Source organism: Rhinoderma darwinii, chromosome 5 (genome assembly GCF_050947455.1).
Source record: "Rhinoderma darwinii isolate aRhiDar2 chromosome 5, aRhiDar2.hap1, whole genome shotgun sequence".
Taxonomy (NCBI): Eukaryota; Metazoa; Chordata; class Amphibia; order Anura; family Rhinodermatidae; genus Rhinoderma; species Rhinoderma darwinii.
In genome coordinates, this window is record NC_134691.1 from 180766149 (window position 1) to 180788481 (window position 22333).

Genomic DNA, 22333 nt, shown 5'->3' on the forward strand with positions numbered 1-22333 from the left:
GTTTACATATTTCTTTTCAACTTTGAAGTTATTAGTAATATGTTAACCATAAAATGGCGATTTCTATTTTCATCAATAGTTTGTGAACTTACTTGCTGTATGCTGAGCGGTGTAGAAATCTCCTCTCCCCTGAGGATCATTGATCTGTGTGTCAGTGCTTCTGTCAGTTGCTCAGAGTCCAGCCCCAGCAAATCTGCAGTTCGCCCTAGTGCTGGGAATAACATAATATGTCTCCATAGATTACATCCGATCATATAAAAAAACACAGTGCATCATGGTCTATCTGACCATGCAAGTTATTCCATGACTGGGTGGTAATATGCGATCAGTTCATATGATCTGGTAGGATCTGCTTCTAATATTACTCTTGTGACTAGACCAAGTGCTTCCAAATCATCTTATACGTTTTAGTCTAAGCGAACATCTGTCTAACTATTCAGAAGTTTTTTTATATTATGTACACAGATCTCCAATAAAAACATAAAAATGTGCTAAATACCCTGGCCCATATATAATCAACACGTCTGTATTACCATACATATCACTTATATGGCTTTTACCTGTCTTTGTAGAGATTTGTGCCCCTCCAGCAGTCATAAAGTCAATGTTTCCCAGGTGCAAAATCCCAGCAAGCAACCTAAGAACTTCACGGAGATCTTCAGAAGTAAACTTCATGACCTCCATAGCAGTCTGCAAGACATTGCAACATTACAGAAACATATAAAGTACAAATGTAAGACAAAGCAACAAACCATTTTGCAATATTTAACACATGTTAGTTCAACGGCTTTAACTATTTTATTTGTCGGGCTAGTGACGTGATTTTTGCGATGTATTTTACTTAGTATTTTAGTTAATAATGCTTTTTTTTCCAGATTTTTCTTTTGGTAATAATATAATATTACCCTAAAATAGAGTTTTCATTTGTGATCGTCATTGTCTACTGGAAATTTTTATATCTCACATGTCTATTTTAGGGTAATTTGCTCAAGGCTAGCGTTAAGACAATGATTGGCGGGGAAAGCATTTTTTTTTAGAGAGGAGGTATTTTATGTGTAATTTTTATTTCATTTATATTTGCTTTTAGTATTATTTATTATTATGGTCTGTCCCTCAAAGGTCTAAATACACCATTTGGGGACTTTATTATTTCAATATTTTATTTTCACATTATGCATTTTCGTTGCAACTGGGGCTGCAGTTACTGGGGAAATCAGCCCTGCTTTAGTGACTATTGTCACCGATAGGGCTGTACTGGTCTAGTTAGACTCAGTAACAGCAAAACCACTAAAGGGTATTCCCGGCAAACAGGCGACCAGTCACATAGTCACGGGACCAACAGAGGCAGTGCCTCTATTCTTTACAAATTGCTCATTGATCGTTGTGTATGTGAAAGCAGAGACAATTTCCTCTCCAGGGTCCCCAGCTAAATCCAGCTTAAGCCCACGCTGTGGATATACTATAACGCAGACTTTAAGGACCAGGAATACCCGCTGTAAATAAACAGAAGGCATTCCTGAACCGGTTAATAAGGAACATGAAAACAAGAAGCCCCACAAAATGATCATATAAGACCAGATCCTGCCACTACAACTAATGGTTGAGTAACATGAAAAACATCTACATGGCTAAACGCATATCATCTGATCAGAGGATTAGGACAGACAATGTAATACTTGGGCCATAAAATTTATCAGTACACACTAGTATTGGGGTGGTCCGTTCATCAATAATGGATAGATATTCCAGATCTATAACTTTCCTATCCATTTCACTTTTTGGTGGAAAAAAAAAAGTTACAACTCTCACTAGTTAGTATCTAGTTTATTCAATATAATGTAAACTAATGCAGAACATCCCTCATCTATACTTGGAGAATTTACAACTTGTGATGGTGAAACCAAAATCTCCAGAATTGCAACACATGATGTACAGTATGTGAATAAATAGAAACGCCACAAACATCTGAAGATGTGATCAGACAACCACATCAGACAAAAGACGTAAGGGCTTTCTCCTAACTTCTGGATTTATACACTACTGTATATGTTATGTTGACAGATTCTCAAACATTTTCCAATGCAACAACTTAAGAACGTACAAAACACACTGTACACATTATCCCTGTAAACACGTTGGGCAATGATATTGTGAAACAACGTAAAAAAACACAATTTAATAGTTCTTGATAAATGCAAATTAATGTTCAGAAGCCAAGTGGCTGATTCAGGGGAAAGCTAAATTGGAAATATGGGCAGTAATGTAACATTCCTTGGCTCTTAAGGAATCCTTAAGAACCGTTAAATGAAGCCATCTTTTCTCAGAGCAATTTCAGCCCGCTATGAAATATTCAGTACGGGAGAATGTGCAACATAAACAACATAGTAAAAATGTCATTAACACAATGTCCAATACTTTAATAAAGTATGATTAATGTGAGATTGCGCTAAAAGATGATGACACTGGCACTGAATAGAATAAATTACCAAACTAAATAAGGAGCCTAATGCAATGACACAGTCTATTTTACAACGTGCTAAGATAAAAAGATGATTAGTTAATGCATAATTAATTAACAATCAAAATTAGTAGTATCAACTAGGTCTCTGAATTATTCACTCTAGTGAAATGTTGGGAGGTCCCCAATTTCTTTGAATGCCTAATTATTGTTAACATATCTCATATAATATAAATATTCAGTATTTCTGGACTCTGATTCATTATATTTATTTTTCTGCATTTGTCAGTAGTAAAGCAAACCTAGATCTTAAGACCACTTAAAGGACACCTGCCATCTAGGACTCAGGACTGTTGGGAGGTCCTCTTTAAAGGGGTTCTCCAATAATCAGTATTTATCACCTATTCACGGGATATGTGATAAATATCTGATCGGTGGGTGTCCAACCACTACCAATCCCAAGAATGTACTTACCTGACCATCTCTGTGCACTCCATATCGCCGGCAGCCCTATAGAATATGAATGGAGCAGTGGCTGAGCATGCGCAGTACCGCTCCATTCATATGGCTTGCACAGGAATGACCAGGTAAGCACATTCTCAGGATCGGTGGGATTCCCATCGGTCAGACACCCACCATTTAGATATTTATTAACTATACTAACATAGGTGATAGTTTTAGAACTTTGCGTTGTGCCGTTCCTCTGTTATTCCTCCTAGAAATGTATGAATAAATTGACAACTGAGTCTTTCTGCATCAGAATCAGCGTGAATTCTGTCTGTCCAAGGCTTCTATTGCTATCAATGAGAAACCGCCCCGTTGTTTTACACTAGCGGAATTTTCAGCATGCGGAATGGGAAACTGCCTCACAGAAAAAAAAAAGAAGTAACATGTCACTTCTTGACACAGTTACCGTGGCATGTTCCGCCACAAAAACAGCGTTGGAAGCCACAAGCAGATTATCCCCATTGAATGGAAATAATCTGATTGCAAAAAATGCAGCTGTAAAATGCCAAGCTGTGGGAGAAATTCAAGGGTCAGTCTCGGTTTTCTGCTGCAAAATATTGACAGAATACACGCCAGATTTTTCCAATGGAAAAATATGTTGTGTGAACAAGGCCTTACCATTCACCTTGTCAGCACTGATTGAGCATTGTCAGTATATGTAGGAGGAACCCACTGCAGCTCATTATTCTAGTCATCAATGGGGTCCCAGCAGTCAGACATTTGTGGCATATAGCTAGCGAATATGTGTATGCTCATATAAGTAGCCTGCATACTCCATATATTTCTTACTTTCACTTCTTGAAAGGTCTCATTGTCACTGATGGTTTCATCCCTGATACATCCAGACTGATTCAAGTAGTGGTATTTCTCTGGTTGCAATAAATAAAAAGCATCTGTGAGAGAAACAGAAAATAAATAGTCGTTTATATATTTGAATTTATGCCACAGAATTATATGATTAAGCTTCTCATAATTCATAGACAAACTTTCATCAAAGAACGCAACATCAGATACAGTCAGTATCGTCACTATACGTCAGTATACAATGCCTGTGAAAGCATGTTGTAATGGTATAGAACTGCCCAGAATGTGAGTAGCCAATGACTGCTCTCCATCTGGCATCGGCAGGAACTCTGCTAGAGAGTGTAATAGTCCTTGCTGATGTCATCCATCTGGGCACCAGCCTTTAGCAAAGCAAACTTGTGAGTAACACAGTTGGCAGAGACTCAACTTTAAGCTCCAGGACCCCAATGCAAAATTTATAATAGGGTTCCTCAAATATAAAAAGTAATTGATAACACTGGTTTCTTCATATGGAGCAGAGTTCCTTTGTAGCCACCTCAGGCTGCAGGGCATGGGTGTGACTGCAACCTCTGCACCCCCTGCACTATAACACCACCTATGGCAGTTGGTTCTCCATAAGAGCATGGAGATCTGGAAGAGTCATCCACTAGCTGCATCGCTTGTTTCTAAGCAACAGCACAAACATATTCAGGCCAATGCTTAGTAATACAAGGTAGAAAAAAATCTGCTTTAAAGAAATTACTATTTTAGGAAATAAATTTCATTTATTTGGTTTTAAGAACCATTAAGAAAGGATCCACAGAAAACAAGATCAGATGAGTGTAAACAGCAGTGCCAAGCCGTCCATGAAGCGAGATGAGTTTCTCACTTCAGCGGCAGCCTGCTGCCTCTCTGAGGGTGAGGCGGTGCCACTGAAACCAGCCGCCCCCTCCTACAGTATAAATTTACCTGCGCCTATAGAACGCAGATACAATTACATGCATAAGTGCTGCATAAGCGCTGAAGGGGAGGGCACGTTCCATGCCCTGCTATTAAACGCCTTTCAATGACGCAAGCAGTGCGATGACGTCATCGCGTTGAATTGCAAGCCACCCTGCCAATCACCACCTTTCAACGATGCAAGTGGCGCGATGACATCATCTCGCCGCTTGTGTCGTTCAGACCTGCTCAGAAAAGAGGCCTGCATGGCAGGAGGACGGCGCGGGTACTGGATCTGGTGAATGTAAAGTTTTTGTTTTTCTCTTAAAAGTGTGAGTGGCATTATCTACAGGGGGCAGGGCACTATCTATAGGGGGGCTATTTGTGGGGCACTACCTACAGGGGGGCTATATGTGGGCCACTATCTACAGGGGGCTCTTATCTACAGAGGCTCTATGGGGGACACAATCTACATGACACTCTATGGGGTCACTATCTACAGCGGGAATTTTTTTGTGTGGGACACAGTGTATGTTGCTATTATAATCAGGGACACAGTTTATGGCGCTATTAGAATTAGAGGCGCAGTGTATGGAGCTATTACATTTAGGGACGTAGTGTGTGGCCCCATTAGAATTTTATCTTTGTTTATAGGTGCAGAAATGTCTGGAAAGTGAGAAGCTGAAGACAACTGAGCAGCAAACTGCAGAAATGGACTGTGGCCAGCAGAAGTTATCATACAGGCCTGGACTGGATGGAGAAGAAAAGAGAAAAAGAACAACTAGAATCTGAGAAGTCATCTGTGAGTCACTTAATGTAAATGTTTATTCTGCCTCTAATCAGTACTGTGGTCACTTTATGATCTGCAGAGAGATGGGTGGTATGATTTTTTTTTTTGTGAAACCGCAACTCCCAGCATATCCTTACCATTGTTTGGGCCATGCTGCGAGCTGTAGTTTTACGCCTTACAAACCTATACGGCAGGGGTTACACTGAATTGAGCTGTATTTGTGCTGGTGCTGTATTTATTTACTGAGCTTGGTTTTGATGCTGTATTTATGTTCGGAGTTTTGTACGGGTGTTGTATTTATGTACTGAGCTTTGTTCTGGTGCTGTATATATGTATTGAGCTTGGTTCTGGTGTTGTATATATGTACCGAGCTTGGTCCCGGTGTTGAATATATGTACTGAGCTTAGTTCTGGTGTTGTATTTATGTACTGAGCTTGGTTCTGGTAGTGTATATATGTACTGAGCTATGTTCTGGTGCTGTATATATGTACTTGGCTTGGTTCTGGTACTGTATGTATTTATTTATTTATGTATGTACTGAGCTTGGTTCTGGTACTGTGTGTATATATATATATATATATATATATATATATATATACTGAGCTAGGCTCTGGTGCTCTATCTATGTACTTGGCTTGGTTCTGGTACTGTTTGTATGTACAAAGCTTTGTTCTGGTGCTGTATTTATGTACTGAGCTTGGTTCTGGTGCTGTATTTATGTACTGAGGTTGTTTCTGGTGTTGTATTTATGTACTGAGCTATGTTCTGGTGCTGTATATATGTACTTGGCTTTGTTTTGGTACTGTATGTATGTATGTATGTATGTATGTACTTAGCTTGGTTCTGGTACTGTGTATATATATATCTAAATACTGAGCTAGGCTCTGGCGCTCTATATATGTACTTGGCTTGGTTCTGGCACTGTATGTATGTACAAAGCTTTGTTCTGGTGCTGTATTTATGTACTGAGCTTTGTTCTGGTGCTGTATTTATGTACTGAGGTTGTTTCTGGTGTTGTATTCATGTACTGAGCTTGTTTCTGGTGCTGTATATATGTACTTAGCTTGGTTTTGGTGCTGTATTCATGTACTGAGCTTTGTTCTGGTGCTGTTTTTATGTAATGAGCTTTGTTCTGGTGCTGTCTATATGTACCGAGCTTGGTTCTAGTATTGTATTTATGTACTGAGCCTGTTCTGGTTCTGTATATATGTACTGAGCTTGGTTCTGGTGCTGTATTTATGTACTGAGCTTGGTTTTGGTGCTGCATTTATGTGCTGAGCTTGGTCCTGGTGCTATATATATGTCAGAGCTTGGTTCTGAAGCTGTAATTATATAGGATATATTTATAATAACAAAATTGCTGGGCAGATGGAATTGTTTTCAATTAATTGTATATTTAATGGGAACCTGTCTGGTAGTTTTAACCCCCTTGAACCGCCACCATGCGGTAATACATGACTTGACAATATTTCGAAACGTTCCCTTGTATGTTTTTTTTCAGATGCAGCAAAGTCTATATAATCAACTTTTAAAACGGCGCATACTAAATGCTAATTACTCATGAACAGGTCATTGGGCGTTGCCGTTATCCTGAAGAGTCACATAGTCCTGCCTCCAAACCCAACTTTCCATGCTTGATTGACATCCCCCTGGCTGTTATACATCACTAGCAGCCTCCTCCAACTTTCTCGGATGAGCCATTGCCTTGGGCACGCACCGTGCAGCGAGGTGTACTCTGCCCAGCTTCATCGCTGCACCACGCATGCCAGGGTAGTACAAGGTAACAGCGCATCCGCAAGAGTTGGAGGAGGCTGCTAGTGATGTAGAACAGCCAGGGGAATGTCAATCAAAATCTGGGGGGGGGGCGCCATTTCAATTTTCGCCTCATGCAGTAGAAAAGCTAGAATCGGCCCTGGTAAACAGGTAATATTTTTTATGACCTAGGTGAAGAATGACTTTTAACTTTAATGTTTTTTTAACTTTACTGTGCCATACATTCTACATTTCTCATGATTGTGCTATATATAGAAACTGATTCTGAGAACTTCCTAGAAACCGATTCTGAGAACTTCCTAGAAACCGATTCTGAGAACTTCCTTTGCTATGTATCTGTATATCTGTATTTGCATTGTTTTACTGATATTGTATTGTTTTACTGCAGTTTTGCTAATTCCCCTGTTTGAATGATAGCACAGTGGAAGGAAACCAGACTACCTGTATCTGCTGGAGACAGCCATATACTAAATTTGAAGTGAAACACATATTTTTTTTTAAGTGAACAGGCAAACATATGACTAAACAAATAATTTTTACATTCTGTGTGCTGTAAGTCAATTATTTTCACTAACTATAATATTTTAAAAAATAAACTTAAAGCGGATATGTCATCAGACTACTGTTTGCGGCCATATGTAATGGCAGCATAGTGTGAGGACAGGTCCTCCCTTCTATGAGCCCAAACAGCACAACAAATTACTGTGCCATTTGGCCGATAGGAGCTGTCAAAGTATACAGTGGACTCACAGTGTAATCGCCTGTTTGGATGAGGGGAGCACCTCTTCTTCCGCCTGTTCCCGCCCCTCTCAGCGGTGAGTGATTGCTGGATGCTGTATATGAAGACACACAGCCTCCTGTCAATCACTGCTGAGAGGGGTGAGGGGGGCAGGGGCGAGCGCTCCCCCATGAATACTGTAAACATTTTAATTATTAGTTTGAGGGATTCTTTGATAGCTCCTAAAAAGCCAAACAGAATATTTATTTTGCCATTTGGGCTAATAGGAGAGCGGACCTGTTCTCACATGTAAGGGCAGCATAGTCTGATGACAGGTCCACTATTCATTTTAATTGTTAATAATTGGAAAGTTCACAATGTGAATATACAATACAAATTATTGTTATTGTGAAGTTTAGATTTTATAGTTCAATTTAAATGGTACAAAGTGAATCATTTTTTTAAAGGTCCAGAGTGAACAGAAAAAAACCTTCCTTCATATTTAAAAAATACCCAAAGAACTTATCTCTGTAGATATTGTAGAGTACCTACTGAAATGACATATTATCGACACCACTTTAATGAACAAGTTTTGCTATGGAGCCATGGCTACTTATGGCGCGTCTGCTGTGTGCATTATTTTTCAAGTGGCATTGCTTTTTTTTATTACCCCATACTGTGATATCATTGTGTGCTTTATAACTGTAATATGACATAAAAAGAACCATTATTTTTGTGCTGTACTATCACTTTAAGTTTATTAAACTAATTATTTAAGTTACTTATTCCTTTACTGTGGCATTACCATGTGTATTATGTCTATGCCAAGACATCACTGTGTGCATTATTCCTGTATCGAGACATCATTTTGTGCATTATCCTTGTAGCATGACATCACTGTGCATTATATTGTGACCTCACTAAACTGTAATCTTACTGAGTGGATTATGCCTGTACTGTAACGTCATAGTAACATTGTGACACACTTCATTATGTGGTCATAGAGTTGGGCTCTATATCAAACATTGCTATGGTGGCCCATGGTGAATTGTTATGCCCCTGCTTCCAACATGTTGTATTAGAATAAATTTATATCATAAAAATGTATCTTTCTGTCATCATTTTGCACAGTATAGGGATTAAGAAGGGTGTTCTTAGGAAGCCCCTTTCTGCTGGGAGAATCAACTTTTCTGCAGTCCATACTCACTCCTGGGCAGTCAGCTCCTTATCTGGAAGGTATATGAAGGGAAGCATCTGTTTAGAATTGAGAATACCTGTAGTGACCACTCAACCAAACCTTGACCTATGCATGATGTCTAGCGAGAATATGTGCTTGTTATAAGTATACTTAAAGAGGCTCGGTCACCAGATTATAAGTGCCCTCTCTCCTACATAATCTGATCGGCGCTGTAATGTAGATAACAACAGTGGTTTTTATTTTGAAAAACGATAATTTTTGAGCAAGTTATGAGCAATTTTAGATTTATGCTAATTAGTTTCTTAATAGACAACTGGGCGTGTTTTCACTTTTTACCAACTGGGCGTTGTGAAGAGGAGTGTATGACGCTGACAATCAGTGACTAATCAGCGTCATACACTTCTCATTGTTCCAGCCCAGCGTGATTGTGCAGTGAAAGAAGCTGGGCTGGAACAATGAGAAGTGTATGACGCTGATTGGTCACTGATTGGTCAGCGTCATACACTCCTCTGTACAACGCCCAGTTGGTCAAAAGTAAAAACACGCCCAGTTGTCTATTAAGAAATGAATTAGCATAAATCTAAAATTGTTTATAACTTGCTCAAAAATGATAGTTTTTCACAATAAAAACCACTGTTGTTATCTAAATTACAGCGATCTGATTATGTAGGAGACAGGGCACTTATAATCTGGTGACAGAGCCTCTTTAATCCTGGTAGCTGCACATGTCTCTGTACCATAAAGCAGTTGCCTTCCTGCGTGAATAAAATGCTAGGTAGAGATTGCTCTCCCCTTGGTGAAAAAGGACTTCTTGGAACCACAGCACACTCTAATGTTAGGTAAAGCTGCAGAAAATAAGCCAAATGATAATGTACGTCAAGTTACCTCTCTCTTCCTTCCCTGCGCCTTCCAGCAGTGCATAAAATATGTGGTAATTCCTCTCCTCTGGGTTCTGCCGCACTACACGATTCTACAAGAAGGTAAAAAAGACCCTTGTTACTGGTAATTTGCCATTTAGCAACACAAAATAATGCCATAAACAGAACTGTCTTACTAACCTTTTCTAATAAATCTTCATTACGAGAACACTGAAGTTAAAGAGTCACAACCATGACCAAACAAATTAAGAAATTATCTATGGGTGAATACATTTAAAGTGAATGAAAAAGAATGATCACAAAGATGCAATGGCGGATCATCATCAGGCCGTTGTGGGCGGCCGCCCAGGCCCAAGGCTCCCGTGGGGCCCATGGCCATCCAAAGTACAATGCAGCGTTGTCGAGTTGTTTTGCCGCAAAACTGCATTGTGTATGACCTGCAAAAGGACCTGCAGACATAAGGTCACATGACCTTATGTCTGCAGTTCTTGTTACTGTTTAGAGACCTGCTGGTCACATGACCGCAGTTTAGAACAGCAGCAAGACTCCATGGAAAAGACTGTCAGGTGAGCTGCTAGGTAAGTATAAGGGGATGCATTTGTTTAAGGGGTCTGTATTTAGGGGGTCTGGTCTGATGTATGTATTTAGGAGGGTCTGGTCGATGGTCTGTATTTAGGGGACTGATCTGGGGTCTGTATTAGTTTAAGGGGTCTGTATTTAGGGGGCCTGGTCTGGGGTATTAGTTTAGGGTACTTTATTTAGGGGATCTGGGGTCTGTATTAGTTTATGGAGTCTGGTCTGGGGTCTGTATTACTTTAGGGAGTCAGGTCTGTGGTTATTATTAGTTTAGGGGGTCAGGTCTGAGGTCTGTATTTAGGGGTCTGGTCTGAGGTGTGTATTTAGGGTGCTTGTTTTGGGGTCTGTATTTATTTAGGGTGCTTGTTCTGGGGTCTGTATTTATATAGGGTGTTTGTTCTGGGGTCTGTATTTGTTTAGGGGCATCTGGTCTGGGGACTGCAATAGTTTAGAAGGTCTGGGGTCTGTATGTATTCTAGGATCTGGTCTAGTGTCCAAATTTATTAGTCTGAGTAAAAGGGGTTGTCCGGGCACATGGATAGGTCATCAGTATGAAAAACCGGTTAGTGCCCTCACAACCCTTTTAATGTATGGTCCTGGGCCTTGGTGTCTGAATTTTTTTGTTTCTATAGAGGCTGGAAATGGCTGCAGAAGCAAGGGGCAAAGATGTCTCATCAGAAAACTCTACAGCCATCAGGGGAAGTTGCCATAACGTGTCAGATGGAGAAGAAAAGAGAACGACTCCCATCAGAGAAGACATCACTTGTGAGTAACTGGATCTATAGAGGATCTGTCCCCTCTCCTGACATGTCTGTTATAGGAAATCCTTGTATTTCACATAAAGTCTTGGTGTACCCAGGACTAATAGACAAATGCTTGTTACCATTCCCATTGTCAAGAGGATGTATCCCTACACAGTGTGATACAGTCAGCGATGGTTGGAGACTGTCAGTATGTAGGGACACAGCCAAGGAGAATCGTAACACTCATTTGTCAATGCTCGCACAGAAAGGTGGTGTTCACTATAGACACAGCAGAGGGGTGGTAGGGAAGGGGGGTCCAAGTTTGTGGAACAGCCCAGGGCCTATGGTCTACTTAATCCGCCACTGCAAAGATGACACTAGAAAGATTTTTAATTATTACAATGGTGATTACATCTCTCTTGTTTAGAGCTGAGAAATGACATCCATCTAGACTAGAGTAAATTACGGCTCATTAGTACTTGACAATGTAATAAGTAGAAATGAGCTTTAATAGTTGTCATTATGTTGCTGAGAAAGGATACAATCTACAATACGTCCTCCCTGAATGTGTCCTTTTTGGCATATATGCAGTTGAATGAACTTCCCAAAACGACTCGAGTTATTGTTGTAAACAGTCCTTGCGTTCCCAAAGGCTTCCATGATTGGACTACGAGACACAAACGAAAATAAATTAATATCATGTTGCATCAGCCTATTTCTAATTGAAAGTATTGTGCAATGTCTATTCCATAATCATGAACATGATTTTACATGCATCAAATGTTATAGCAACTACATGATAACCTCCTTTGTTGTCTATAAATCTTTTTTACTACTGGTTTCCTGCATTCCATCTTTGTCGCCACCTTTGTAAAGTTAAAAGTGCATCTGAGAAAGGAAACTGTTATTATATGTTAAAGGTTATCTGCACTTTTGAAACCATTTTTGTATTGTTTAAGGCATATAACGTATTAAAATTCAGCATCATTACAAATAGTCTTTCAAATTATTTCATTAAAATTACCTACTGCTTTATGTGTACACCTCCTATGCAGGTCATCGTATCTCCATGGTTACAGACCACAAACAAGACATATGTGCAATCAGATCCTTCAGTCATAAGTTAAGGGGGTTTTACACAGGACTATTATCGAGCAGACGAGCGTTAATATAATGCTCGTTGCCAATAATTGCCCTGTGTAAACAGGGGAACGATCAGCAGATGAACGATCATCTGCTGGTCGTATCGCTTTAAAAAAGTAAAATATTATCGTTGTCGGCAGCACATCTCCATGTAAACAGGGAGACGTTCTGCCGACACGTTAATAATGTATGGGGACGAGCGATCGGAGTAACGACCGTTCGTCCCCATCCATAGCTCCGTGTGGCAGGAGCAAACGAGGTCTTGTTGATCGGCGCTCGCTGAACCGGCCACTTATCTCCCGGTGTAAAAGGGCCTTTACTCTCTTCCATCTGTCCCCTCCCTTACGGTAGGTTAGAAAGAAGAAGCCGGCAGAGGGAGTAGAGTAAGACATGACAGAAGGATCAGACTACATATAGAGTTTGTTTGTAGTCTGTAACAATGAAAACACATAGACAAAATATTTTTTCAGAGTTGCCTTATGTTTTAGTTTAGATGCATTCAATCAATAAAACAGATGAATTGCACATGTGCACATAGATTTTATGTTTGGACCTAATGCAAAATGGTAGGAATGAATTACAGTATTTATACAGAATGGCATTGCATAAGTTTCGTTCTGCATCTAAAGGCCCTAATACACCGGCCGATTTTGGTCGATGCAGCGAGCACAGATCAACGAGACAACTCGTTGATCGGCGCTCATTTGCTCCTGTGAACGATAATGTTTTACTTTTTTAAAACGATACAATCAGCAGATGAAGTCAAGTGGCACATTAAAAGTGATAAAAATATATGAAACTGGGAAGTACTGCATTTTACCAGGTAACAACAAATCACGTCAAATTTCTAGGCGTCAGTATTTGCACTTAGCGGTCAGATCTGGTAGAAGCTGGAAAGAGTACTGTTTACATAAAACGAACTGTTAAGATAAACAACTTCCTAATATTATTTAGCTAATACATATATATTGATATTACATATATATTGCTATTAAATAAATATATATATATATATATATATATATATATATATACACATATACACACACACACACACACATACATACATACATACATATGTGTGTGTATTTTCCAACATAGTGATGCAACGTTTCTGTCCTACCTTCGGACCTTTCTCAAGCATCCCAAGGTGGGACAGAAATGTTGTATCACTTTGTTGACTGAATAAAACCACATTTACATTTATCACTGGAGTGCTGGAAGATTTCTATAGTTTATAATCCCTTTATAATCCTTGAATCAGGAATACCTGTTGTGCACCAGCTACCTTAATGACCATAGAGAAAAGTAACGGCACAAGGACTTCAAGGTAGATGAAAAAGGGTGGATTTATTCACCTCAAGTGAGCAACGTTTCGGCAGATGCAACTGCTTTTCTCAAGCCAGCTTTCTCAAGGTAGCTTGAGAAAGTCAGTTGCATCTGCTGAAACGTCGCTCACTTCATGTGAATAAATCCACCCTGTTTCATCTACCTTGAAGTCCTGGTGCCGTTACTTTGCTCTATGGTCATTTTGTATTGAAATTTGGGAACTGATTCATCCCCTGGCAACGAGCACATGGCCTAATCTATGGTATGTTGGAGTGCTGTGTCCATTTGCCTTTGGACTGTATTTATTTATATATATATATATATATATATATATATATATATATATATCAAGAGTTATATAAAGTATATAAGTGTTATTCATATGATGCATTTTAAATTTTCAGTGAAATCATACTCAGCCGGTTCATTGACTATATAGGACATTCAAGTAATTCTAGTGTCAAAACAGTCGTATTGCACTACTATAGCAGGACAGTCATAAAAGTCATTGAGTATAGGGTGTGGTTGTCATACACCTGATTGTGACTCAATAGGTGAGATTGAATAGGCCAGATTGGTACATATTTTTTAATGTACGACCATTACCTGCTCTCCAAGATTGCTTGTTCCACGCTTGCTGTCTTTTCTTTTGAGGAAATTTCCAAAGAATGTTGGCTCATTGCAGATAAGTATTTCAAAATTAGCTTTGTGCTTTCGGTCTTGCCTGCTCCACTTTCGCCGCTGAAAACAATAAACATAAATCTTAGCATATGTACGTATATATGTATATGCATGGCTGCAAGTATGTAACATCTAAGCAGACTAAAAGGATACTTTATATCTTTACATAAGCATGCTTTACAGTTCTTTTATCTGCGAGATTACAATTACCCTAAAACCCTGACAACAACTTTGAATAACCCAATGCAACCGTGTATTACATGGTTAACCACTCATTTGAATAGGTATGATGTAATACTACATTTTCAGCTATAAGGCTGGGTTCACACACACTATTTACGGACGTAATTCGGGCGTTTTAGCATTGAATTACGTCCGAAAATGCGGCTCAAAAGCGTCAGCAAACATCTGTCCATTCATTTGAATGGGTCTTACGATGTTCTGTGCCGACGGTCATTTTTTTTACGCGCCGCTGTCAAAAGGCGGCGCGTAAAAAAGACTCCCGCGGCAAAGAAGTGCCTGTCACTTCTTCAGACGTAAATGGAGCCGTTTTCCATGGACTCCATAGAAAAACAGCTCCAATTACATCCGTAATGGACGCAGCGAAAGACGCCTGCACATGCCTTTACGGCTGAAATTACGGTGCTGTTTTCTCCTGAAAACAGCATTGTAATTTCAGCCGTAATGGACGCTGCCGTGTGAACATACCCTTATTGCTGGGGGTTTCAGTAGCTGGATATATGGTTGCTGGGGTGACTTTCATCTAGTTGGGATCCATATGTTTTAGAAAATGTACCGTAAGTACTTTGTAGGCTGAAACAAATAGGCTCAATGTCTAATGTCTGGTGAACCCCCTTGAATTGGCCAATCAAAGCTTGCCCCAACGTTGTGCGGTCCAAGCTGAGATCATATCATTAGACGCCATGTCATTACACTCAATTTGTAAGCAAGTATATAGCAATTTTTTTTGGACAGTTTCAACATATTAAGCCCTATTTGTACTCCCCCCCCCCCCCCAAAAAAAAAACAACAACTTTAGGTCAGGTTCACACAAGGCAGTTTGGTACAGTTTTTGAAACAGTTTTTTAATATTTTTTTTTCTTAGCTAAAGGTAGGAGTGGATGCTAAAGAGAGTAAACATATAAAGTAATACTTATACTGCCCTTAATCATCCACACCTTGTATTGCCTAAAAAGGAGGCGTAAAAAACTGCACTGTGTGAACCTGGCCTCCAGCAGTATCTATACCTTTCGAAGCAACTATCCATCTGTCTCTTGCTTCTTGCTAACCTAAATTTGGTAGGTTAGCAAGAAGTAGGAGTTAGATACAAGACATTATAACTGCAGGATCAGACTACACAGGGTTTTTTTTTGGTCGGTAACCATGCATACACTTAGGGTATGTTCACACCAAACGCAAAATACATCTGAAATTACGGAGCTGTTTTCAGGCGAAAACAGCTCCTGAATTGAAGTTTTTGCAAGTACTTGTGTTTTTCGCGGCGTTCATTACGGACGTAATTGGAGCTGTTTTTCAATGAAGTCAATGAAAAACGGCTCCAATTACGTCCCAAGAAGTGACATGCACTTCTTTGAGGCGGGCGTCTTTTTACACGTCGTCTTTTGACAGCGGCGCGGTTTTGGGCCGTTTTTTCGGGCGTAATTCGAGGCGTAAAACGCCTGAATTATGTCTGTAAATAGGGCGTGTGAACATACCCAAAATGCTAGACTATTAAATGAGTTGCTTCATTTTGAATAAAAAAATAATTTTTTAGAGTAATACAAAAATGTCAAAGCTTCAAAGGTGAACATTACCTTTAAAGTGTTTTTAAAATGTGCCCATCATCCACTGTGATGTGTTTTGTGATGGGTATTATGGTCTACTATTTGCCAAAAATCTAGTCTTACTCTAGAACTCGGAACTTGCGGCCTAAATACGTTCCGTCCATTACGGACGTAACATGCTCGTGTGAACCCAGCCTTAGGCTGAATTCACACAAGCATGTTCGGTCCGTAAAGGACGGAACATATTTTGGCCGCAAGTCCCGGGCCGAACACAGTGCAGGGAGCCGGGCTCCTAGCATCATAGTTATGTACGATGCTAGGAGTCCCTGCCTCTGCGTGGAACTACTGTCCCGTACTGAAATCATGATTACAGTACGGGACAGTTGTCCTGCAGAGAGGCAGGGACTCCTAGCATCGTACATAACTAGGACGCTAGGAGCCCGGCTCCCTGCACATGCTCTTGTGAATCCAGTCAAGTGACTGATTGTGTGATCATTGAGTGATTTCAGAGCGATTGGATCTCACTAGACCTTTCTCAGCTATGATTGTGACACATGAAACTAATTTCCCAGTAATCGGAGTGGTGAGTCAAATCCAGTGGAGAAAAACAGTAGAGTGAAAAATAAATACACAAAAATATACAATAGCTGTTGAATGCGACAGGAGTTAAAAGGCCGGAATCTTACAAAAATCAATAAAATATAGCAGAGGACTTGCTGACTTGTATACTTTAAGGGCTTATTTAGACGAACATGTAATACGCCCATGCAACGCGCGTGATTTTCATGCGCCTCGCACGGACCTATGTTCGTCTATGGGGCCGTGCAGACTGTCGGTGTGTTTCACGCAGCGTATGTCCACTGCATAAAACTCACGACATCTCCTATAATTGTGCGTTGTTCGCGCATCACGCACCCATTGAAGTCAATGGGTGTGTGAAAATCACGCGCAGCACACGGAAGCACTTCCGTGGGACGCGCGTGATTCGGTCAACAGCAGTAAAAATTATGAATGAAAACAGAAAAGCACCACATGCTTTTCTGTTTACAAACATATAAACAGAGAGTCATAATGATGGCGGCTGCGCGAAAATCACGCAGCCGCGCACCATATGGTGATGACACACGGAGCTGTTAAGTACCTTTTGCGCACGCAAAACACACACGCTCGTGTAAATCCGGCCTAAAGCAGAAACTATTCCAGTCATTCATGGGTTTTGCTACAAAGTACTTTCACTAAATATTTTTTTAATATCAAATATTACAATTATGAACTCGGAAAGTAATTTATAAGGATTGATAAGTGAAGAGGGATACTGCAAAATTGGTCATTTACAGCAATACAGTAATCCGTTACTGTAATCTGGTTTGGACAGCCTTAGCCAATGAAGCCTTGCAGCACTGTGGTAATATATAATCTCTTACTAAAAGCTCAGTGTCTCGTAGCTTGGTGCCAGAAGACAAATTACAAAGAAAAATAATACTTTATTTTCCCATTCCTCAAACCACTAAAATGCAATGAAGAAATTGACAGTAAATCAAATGCAATCTGAACAAAGCATAGATACATGTGAGTTTGTGTGCTGAAACTGAGCACAGAACTTGGTCACATCAGAACAGAAAATGTCATCCCGCAACACTTCTGAGGCAACTAACTTTGGGCAGCGCGGTGGATCAGAGGTTAGGATTGTTGACTTACAGCATAGGGTCATAGGTTAAAGGGGCAGGGAAGGACATATTGCGTGTTACACATGTTCAAATAGGCTTTTCGCCTTTGGGGTATCTGTCACTAGTAAATGTTCCCACTGTGTATGGGCAAATTTGGGAAGTCCAAAGAGAGAAGACAAAAGCTCACCACACTCCCCCCACAAGAAGGCCGGGACCCATGGTTTTTCTGCAAAACTATGCAAAGAGCATCACACTGCCTCCGCCTGCTTGACTCTGACCCGTCTGTGGCTATGCAGCCTGAAACGCAGCGAGCTGCAATGCACTGTGTGTTCTGACACTTTTCTGTCATAGCCAGCATTAACATTCTCAGCAGTTTTTGGTTCAGTACCTCTTCTGTGGGATCGGACCAGATGTGCTAATTTTCATTCCCCACGAGCATCAATGAACCTTAAACGCCCATGACTTGTCGCCAGTTCACGGATTGTCCTTCCTTGGACTACTTTTGGTAGGTACTAACCACTGCATACTGGAAACACCCCAGAAGACCAGCGGTTTTGGAGATGCTCGGACCCGGTGGCCCACTCATCACAATTTAGCCCTTATGAAAATTGCTCATATATTTTCACTTGCACATTTTTTTGCTCCCCACACATCAACTTCAAAAACCGACTGTCCACTTGCTGTCTGATATATCCAACCACTTGACAGGCGCCATTGCAAAAAAATAATCAACGCTATACATATCATCTGTCAGTGCTTTTAATGTAATGGCTGAATTGGTGTTTTTCCCACACAATAGTGCCATCGAATGCTCAAATAAAACTGCAATACAGTGTCTAAAAAGATCTGCCATACAATGCCTAAAAAATGGGTTAATAGTATCCCTGAAAGGGTTAAAGGGGTTTTCACATCAGGGACATTTATGATTTACGGAATCCACAGGATGTTTGGGTGCTTTGTGTTAGAACAATTTCAATGGTGCAGCAATAGGGCAAATTATTTCAATATCTTTCATCGTAGCCCAGTCCGGTAACTCACACTGAGCACGGACGGGTCTCGGCAGTACTACATCCGGACACGCTAGCGCCCCGGATGTAAGCATCTCAGTGCTTATCCTCTCGTAGTCACATACTGTGTTCGCATCGGGCTTAGCAAATAGCGAATACATTGCTCATGCTACGTATAGCTCCCTGATCCAGTCAGCTGAGGAGGCTATCACTCACAATTAGCTTCCAGCACCATGTACCGGTCGCTGATTGTCTGCACTGCTGCTCCGCTGTGACTCCTTCTGACACCGTGGGGCAACGCTGGAGATATCTGCGTCCGCTATCTTGGTGCCACAGCCATCCTACATGGTTGGCACCTTAACTGTTCACCATACAACACTCTGCATGCCCTTATATATCAGCATATACTGCTGACTGTACTGCCCACTCTGGGGGTGTGTGTATAGGGGTCACTCAAACGCACCCAACTGCACCATTGGAATTTTTTTTCTATTTTTTTCTATTTTAGATTGATTAATTAATAAAACTTATATTTTTATTATTTCAATTATAGAGAGACCACACACTTTTCTTCTCTATTCTCCTTCCCTTCATATATGATCTCAACTTAGGTGGTGCACACCAGTGTGGTCTCTCCATTGACATACCAATTTATGTTATTGGTGGCTACCTTTCTATCGGGTATATCATAAATGTCATATATCCAAGAAAAAGAGACTGGAAGCAGCACTCAGCATAAAAATGTGAATTTATTCACCCAACACAGCAACGCTTCACTTCCTCCATGGAAGCATTTTCCTTGATATTTTGAAGCTAGCACCAACCGTTTCTGGCTATTGACACAGTGCTGCTCCTATGTTTGGATCTTTTATATAAATGTCATATACATGCGGTGTCCCACCTCTGGGACCCGCACTTATCTCTAGAACGGGGCTCCCTAAACCCCGTTCTACCATTCTGTATTACGGCTGAAGCGTGGGATTTCCAACCATGAAGAAGGAAACAGCGTAGATCATTAAGCTACGCTGTTTCGGTATGTCCCATAGAACTGAATGGTAGTTACAAAAACAGCATGGCTCGCATGCTACGCTGCTTCCGTAACGGACATTCCCTACTATGGGACTTACGGAAACAGCGTAAATCACAAGCTTCAGCCACAACACAGAACTGGGGGCCCTGTTCTAGAGATAGGTGCGGGTCCCCAGAGGTGGGACCCGCATCTATCTGACATTTATGACATATCCTGTGGATATAAAAAAAATACAAAAAAACTTGAGGACAGCATCTGTATGGCAAAGGTGTAAAAGTGTTTTATTAACACATCCCAATAACAAAGTGCTACGTTTCGACTCCGCAGGAGTCTTTATCAAGCATGATGTCCTCAAGTTTTTTGCATTTTTTTATATCCATAGGATATGTCATAAATGTCAGATAGATGCGGGTCCCACCTCTGGGACCTGCACCTATCTCTAGAACGGGGACCCCAGTTCTACCGCTCTGTGTTGTGGCTGAAGCTTGTGATTTACGCTGTTTCCGTAAGTCCCATAGTAGGGAATGTCAGTTACGGAAGCAGCGTAGCATGCGAGCCATGCTGTTTTTGTAACTACCATTCAGTTCTATGGGACATACGGAAACAGCGTAGCTCAACAATCTACGCTGTTTCCTTCTTCATGGTTGGAAATACAACGCTTCAGCCGCAATACAGAATGGTAGAACGGGGTTTAGGGGGCCCCGTTATAAAGATAGGTGCGGGTCCCAGAGGTGGGACACCGCATGTATATGACATTTATATAGCATGCCTGATATAGACTCCTGCGGAGTCGAAACGTAGCACTTTGTTACTGGGATGTGTTAATAAAACACTTTTACACCTTTGCCATACGGATGCTGTCCTCCAGTTTTTGCATCAATTGATTGTCCAGAAGGGATTTCTAGACTTGGAATTTGCATCCTGCCGTAATCGAGTGGAGATATTCCAACCAAGTGTGTACTGTGGATAACCAGTTTACCATATCCTGTGTATATGTCATAAATGTCTATGATGGGAAAACCCATTTAATGGTAAAGTCCCTGCTGGTGGTCAAAAGCAGGGAAGATTTACATGCTGCACTTTCAGGTCGCTCCTGAGGATCCAGTCATCAAGGGTCCCTAAGGGCATGGCCAGACGTAGCGGAATTGCTCTGGAATTGCGGAATCCTGACACTTCTGACTCTTTTCTTTGAGATTTCTAGCAAGGGAAATGAAATCTCACGAGATTACGGAGGTAAACGAGATTTCGTTTCCCTTGCTGGAATCTCACAGAAAAGATTCAGAAGTGTCAGGATTCTGAGTACACATGACGTCCAGGCTGGATGATCATGTGTATTCATTATCAGGACACTTGATTAACGTTAATCTCTGTGTATGTGGCTGCACATCGCTGCTGTGCAAATGAATGTACATGAGTGTATGATGCTGACTGGTCACTGATTGGTCAGCGTCATACACGTAAACACGCCCAGTTAAAAACACAATACACGCCCAGTTGGACATAACGAAAAAAAAACGCCCAGTTGTCCATTTCAAACCTCATTTGCATATATATATAAAATAGCTCATAACTTGGCCAAAAATGTAAGTTTTTTTAAAAAAAAAACACGTTACTGTTATCTACATTGCAGCGCCGATCACATGCAATAGGAGATAGGGGTTTCAGAATCTGGTGACAGAGCCTTAAATAGAACTTTACAAAAACACTAGTGTTTTTAAGGGTATGTGCACGCACAAAATAACGAGCTGTTTTCTAGGGAAAACAGCTCCTGATTTTCAGCCGTTTTTTATTCAAAGTCGCGTTTCTCGCTGCGTTTTTAACAGCCATTTTTGGAGCTGTTTTTCTATAGAGTCTATGAAAAACGGCTCCAAAAACGGCTGAAGAAGTGACATGCACTTCTTTCTTGTGGCCGTATTTTTCCGCGGCCATTTTGCAAAACGGCCGCGTAAAAAACGCCATGTCGGAACAGAATGCCGTTTCCCCAATGGGCAGATGTTTGGAGGCGTTCTGCGTCCGATTTTTCCGCCTTTTTTAGCACAGTGTGAACAAGGCCTATGTTTTCGTAAGGGTGTTTTCACATTACGTCCTGCCTGTCCATTTATCATATGCGGCGGAAAAGCTCCTGGCGCATACATTATATGGACACAAAAAAAACATACAGTATAATTTTTTTTTACTGGACGCCACTGCATAAAATTGCGCAGTCCCACCCGAACTGAGGCTTTTTTAACCTCCATCAGGTGTATGGGACTGTTTACCATACGTTCTGGGAGCTTTCCCGGTGCATACATTACACGGATGGGCAGGATGTAATGTGAAATTACCTTTA

At 40.7% G+C, this 22333-nt stretch overlaps 1 protein-coding gene across 1 annotated transcript in view; it reads right to left on the bottom strand.

Moving 5' to 3' along the window:
• MYO10 (myosin X) overlaps nucleotides 1-22333 on the bottom strand; it is a 216060-nt gene that overhangs the window by 80009 nt on the left and 113718 nt on the right. Inside the window, exons 5-11 of the mRNA XM_075826765.1 lie at nucleotides 14442-14576; nucleotides 11906-12030; nucleotides 10225-10238; nucleotides 10052-10136; nucleotides 3755-3858; nucleotides 561-690; nucleotides 93-211 (exon numbers count right to left, since the gene is read on the bottom strand). Coding sequence (XP_075682880.1) covers nucleotides 93-211; nucleotides 561-690; nucleotides 3755-3858; nucleotides 10052-10136; nucleotides 10225-10238; nucleotides 11906-12030; nucleotides 14442-14576 — 712 coding nt within the window. The remainder of the gene's footprint in view (nucleotides 1-92; nucleotides 212-560; nucleotides 691-3754; nucleotides 3859-10051; nucleotides 10137-10224; nucleotides 10239-11905; nucleotides 12031-14441; nucleotides 14577-22333) is intronic.